We start from the raw sequence: 5,440 nt of genomic DNA, 5'->3' as shown, positions 1-5,440 counted from the left end.
AGAGTAATTGGTAAATTTGGTAAATTTCAATCCACAGAACTTGTCCAATTCTTGTAGCTTTATGCGGGCCAATTTCAAATTTTTTGTGAACAAAGTCGCATATTTAAACAATAGCGGATTAAAAAGAAAATAAAATCTAGGCGGTCTTGATATGTTTAATCAGAGTAGGCCTTTCAACACAGGAAGAACTCAGTAAATCAGATCATAGGCGAAGTAAAAGGCCACCTAGGCTGTGTCATAAATCTGTGATAAATCCGAAAAGATGAATCGCGGACTATGAAAAAGACAATTAACGTGTAGTGAAGCGGAAAATGGAAAAAAATTGTTTTACCAACCATGTCAACAAATGTCTAACATCTTTATTATCAGCAGCTCAGAACTTATATTCATAGTTGTTCCAGTATAGCACTTCCTGTTCCGACTTTGCCTACCTTTTAAACCTGCTCCACTCCACTTTAATGAAATGTCGCATATGTGTGACCCTCAAACCCAGGTTGGAGTATCGGAGCTTCACGCATGTGCGATCCCAGTGACGAATAGCTAAACAATCAGCGTCATTATTAGGATCGCTTCCACCCGTTAACCAACGAGATTAGTCAAAGGTCCTAGTGGGTAACGATGCAAATGTCAAAAGCGCATCAAACTGATGCCAAACGGAAGAAACATGTAAGCAACAAAAGAACGTTGGGGTAAATAAACGTAATTTTTCTTATCATCGGAAGCCTGTACAATAAAGTCGTGCAGGAGCAAATGCACCTACGAACGATAGTAGCAAATCAGCCATTTTATAACTTATAATGAAATGCCATAAAAATGACTCACAAGGAAATTCAACAATCATGAAAATGCTCAGATGGAACTCAACAAGCTCAAATTGTGGAATTGATAAGAAAAGTACAGTAAAAAATGCAGTTTACACACCGCTCTTGGAGTAACTACAGTTCCGCGTCAAAGAATAGAGCATTCAAATCATCATAGCGTTAATACAGGACGCATTGTTTACATCAAAATAAAATGCCAAATTTGAGAATGCGCACAATTTCATCAGCGTTCAAACCAAACGGCGATTCTAGGCGTATAAATAAAAAGAACAAATTTTGGAGAGTAACAATTACTTAACTTTACCCGCATTTATGCTTTTCCCAGGATGCAACTACTATCCGGATTGGCAGTTTAGGTATAAACAATTTTTCCTTATGAATGAACCACCGTAGAACGGTCTGCGCTTCACCTCTTCATTGCCGCGCTAAACATAGAAATTGCAAATTTTCGCGTTTGCCAACGGCTGTGGAGCTCTCACCCTTCACAAAGACATAATGCACAACTTTGCTGCGAGATAGGTCAGTTGTGCGTCTATCAAGCGGACGTTCTTCGCACTGGTTGAATGTTTGTATGAATGGATGACTTGCGGCAGCTGTGACCTAAGAAGGGAGCTGCCAGGAATGAGATCTTTACTGACATGCAAACATTAGCTAGTAAGTCCAGGGCCACCTTATCGACAAGCTTCTTCAATTCCCCTTTACTGGTCAAAGGTAGGAAACTGACATGGTACCCTACAGGTCAGCTTTAACACTAAATAGCTAAGCAAACTAATCACCAAGATTTGGATTATAAACAAAATTAATGCCTCACCAATGCGAAAACGTGGGGAGATCGGTAAACATTATGCCTAATTTATCAACGACCCCACAAGCCTTCAGGTTTTGCGGTAGATAGTGCAGTAGAAGTCATGAATTAAAAATGACCAAATTCTCATAATGATTGAACCTTCATAATCGAACGAAATACAGAGTCCGCCAAAGAGAACAGAAGATGGAATGACGCCCAAATGCCGTCATATTATAGAGCCTCCAGTAAGAAAATAAGTAAATGTTTTCGTTTTCGCTCTTATAGAAAGCCTTTGGCTTAAGCAAAAAGTGGGCAACAGAGATTGATTCACTGGCTATAATCCAACCCTCCAACTTCCCATACACATGGATAAACTACTTCCGATGCGCTATTAATAAAAACAATTGGATAAATAAAGTAAAAAAGAGTACAAAATCACCAAAGTAAGCAGCTTTCCCGCAAGAGTCAAGACAGCTCCCGTTTGTCCATCCAAAATAAAGATAGAGGCAGAAACAGAGGATAGAAAGGCAACTGACTACATTGATGGTAGTTGGATGACATTGGCACCAAAGCTAAAGCGATATAATTTAGCAACATGGACATAAATGCATTCATTTTAATGGCAACAATCAGTTATTCAGGTCTACCGAGCCTAACCTTTGGCGGTTTTTAAGAGTGGAAAAATTACACACCAAAACGATTTAAGATACCTCAGTGTACCATGAATTAAACGAATTGAAATATTGCTAGGTGTCAGAAGGAAGCAAAATCACTCATGTTAAAGCTAAGAAAAGCCTCGGTTCTTCTCAGAAAACAAAATGGGAAGATAGCAGCCGTCTCGGAGATGAGTTAACGGGGCCATTGCATAGCTCACACGTCTGCATTATGCCTTGAAAAGTCTGCTACTTAGACAGAATGAGTGCGCTGCGTTGCTGTGGTTATGATAAGGCAAGGCGTGGTTAAGTAATTTTGATGGTCCATAGTTCAAACAGTCTTGACGAATACCCAAAAGGAAATAACAACGTAGCAACACCCCCCAATGAGGCAATAAACAAGAAAAAGACAACTACTGATAAAATCATTTTTTTAGGCTTAAATAAATTGATACATTGAGAAGGAGGTGTATGGCAGAGGTTCAAAACCACCCGATTCCCAGGACAGAAAAAGTCATCAACTCTGCGCCTCTAATTATTCACATAAAGTTGATAAGTACACGATAACGACAACAACACCTGAAAAACAACAGCACTATAATCCTCAGCTTCAAGCCCAGGAACAAATGCCATAGACGCATCTAGGACATTGTAGAGAAAGAAGAAAGTAGAAAGACACGTAAACATTAGGTTTCAACTAGTAGAGTGGGATGACCCCAACACCCACACCACCCTCATGAGCTATCAGCGGCATTGCGGGTAGCCACTGCCAGTCCGCAAAGACGTTGTCCTCTGGAGTCAACACTTCATTGGGGGAGGAGGGATGCGATGGTGGTGGCGGTGGCTGGGATGGTGGCGAAGTATGCGGACCCAATTCGCCAGGGCTGCTTGTTGATGACTGGAAGGTGAGCAATTCGATCAAACTCTCAGTTGAATCGAGACCCTGCAAAGTTGGAGAGTAATCAAGCTAGTTTTTGACAGTTTTAAGGTATAAACGATTCGAATTTCATCTTTAATCAAAAAGTCAAATTTTTCTGGAGCTATTTAGAACTAGATTGAATTATCAGCCATGCTGCGACCTTAAAAATAGGATACAACGATTTTTAAGGTGTTCACTGCCAGCGTCCCAACGTAGGCGAAATGGCTGCGTTACCAATTTGTGGCAAGTATAGTTACGACAAGCCGTCTCACATACCAGTTGGGTGTACTGCAGCGAAGTAGAAGTAGACCTAAGGATAGATACATTTCGCAGTTCTTTCTGTAGTATTAAAGCAGTGTTGGTCAATTTTCCTCCAAGACTTTCGTAGCTAGTAAGTTAAGATTACTGTAAAATTGTTCGAAACAGGAGAGCAATAATTTAACCGCTCATTTCTTCTGCATCTATCCAATCTCTCACATATAGTAAGGCAACAGAAAATGGATGCATAGCAGTTCTACTGATTAATGATTAAAAGGAATACGGACCAATAGGTAAGCTTAATAAAGCAGAACGATTGGTCTGCACTGCATGAATCTCAAGACGAGGGAATGGAAGAACCGAGGAAAACGTGAAATCTCAAATCCTACATAAATTTGATCAATCGGTTATATTCCTCCACAGAGTGGCTTAACCGCTCGGTGACTCACCGAATGGTCCTGGAAGTTACTCAAGAAGAGACTTCAATTGGATGCTTTCCAGGAGCACAGTAATGAGTAGAATTTAGTCGCACTTTTTGATCTTTAGTAAGCAAACAAACACACAAAGCACAGTCTTCTTAAGAGGAAGTGGTGAGTGTAAGGAGCACTTTTATAAGATAAAGTGAGGAGTAAATCGGTAGTTTTTGAAGCACACCGCCATTTGTTAATGCACGCAAGCGACATCAATTGACTTAACGAGTTGGTCTATTACTCACGTTAACTAATACTGATACAATGCGTCTTTGTGAGTGAGATGGCAAAGTGAATTGTAACCAAAGTGAAATATTGAAACCATTTATTGGCAGTGCAGTCTACTATCGCATCCCACTTGCCATGTCTTCTCCAAATGCTACAGAAGAAATTTGATAGGAGGCTTATACAGCTTTGGGACTGAGTCAACTTATTTCGTAAAGCCGACAAGCTCGATTCAACCACCACATCATGATAAAAGAGTAGACTCAAAATAAGAGGAAAGTGGTGAAGAGTGTAATAGATGGAGGGTTTTGTGCTGGTGGATTGACACATTTCGCCCACGCGCTACAATGTATGCATATAGGCAATAGCCGACATTTTAGGTCCCAAAATGTTAGTATGGCAAGCTATGTTAAATAGGAATATCCACACCAATTCAGGTAACAGGGTTTGTGACTAACAACAACATCATCCTGTTGAATATTGCCGCTTCATACTAAGGACTCGTCACGGACACTCGTTACAAAATGGGTAAATGAAGCTCGAATGTGTTTAATAACTTGATTCTCAACTGATGCATGAAAAAAAGACATTGAATTGCATCCCCTCGTTTAAATTAAAACCGTTGCTAAGGCCAGAAGTTTAGACGTCTAGCGCCGGTGGTTAACGCAACAGTGATAGCGACTACTTCACTAGCTTTTTCCCCTCTTTATCGCCGGTCACTTGCGTTTTTTACCTTTACTGCCGGTGTTTCTCAACGTTACTTACGGATACTGCCATTCCTTCCTCAAATACATATACCTTTGCCAATATTCACTTGTTAGATTATTGCTCTGTCCAACAAAAACATATTCTGCTATTGTAAGATGCAACAAGCCTTCCTACGATTTAATTATGTTGGGAGGAAGTTTTAACACGTTAGATTTTTTCAAAGATCCTGCACCAAAAGTAAAATATCACAACGATTTGTGATAATAAAGGAGGTCCTGAGGACCAAATATAAAAAAATCAGCTCTAAGATTTATGGAATGCGATTGTGTTTTCGGAATATTGGACCAGCAACCAAAACACCTAGTTTTTGAATCCTACCTTTGGGATAAATAAAGTGACTAAATATTAAATAATTCACAAGCTTTAATAATTTCCCTTGAAGAAAAAATTTATCCAATTCTGTAAAGAGAAAAAACTTCCACCATAGTGAACAACTAATTGATGTAGCCTCATAGTAACGAAATGTTATAGGGAGTGAACACATTAAATTTATCCCGTCGAGCAAGTGTGAATGGTCCCTGACTAAAATTTCTGATTCC

The 5,440-nt window shown here is 39.7% G+C and overlaps 1 protein-coding gene across 1 annotated transcript in view; it reads right to left on the bottom strand. All coding sequences in view use genetic code 11, as the record gives it.

Moving 5' to 3' along the window:
• Nucleotides 1-225: 225 nt before the first annotated feature.
• EGR_04320 (Kelch-like protein) overlaps nucleotides 226-5,440 on the bottom strand; it is a gene marked incomplete at both ends in the record, with an annotated part of 20,778 nt that continues 15,563 nt past the window's right edge. The window contains 4 exons of the mRNA XM_024493569.1: nucleotides 226-274; nucleotides 432-540; nucleotides 1,301-1,421; nucleotides 2,989-3,204. Coding sequence (XP_024352077.1) covers nucleotides 226-274; nucleotides 432-540; nucleotides 1,301-1,421; nucleotides 2,989-3,204 — 495 coding nt within the window. The remainder of the gene's footprint in view (nucleotides 275-431; nucleotides 541-1,300; nucleotides 1,422-2,988; nucleotides 3,205-5,440) is intronic.

This window comes from Echinococcus granulosus (genome assembly GCF_000524195.1).
Source record: "Echinococcus granulosus chromosome Unknown EG_S00026, whole genome shotgun sequence".
Taxonomy (NCBI): domain Eukaryota; kingdom Metazoa; phylum Platyhelminthes; class Cestoda; order Cyclophyllidea; family Taeniidae; genus Echinococcus; species Echinococcus granulosus.
Note: the sequence above shows the minus strand (reverse complement) of the source record. Positions and strands in the feature narration are given on the sequence as shown.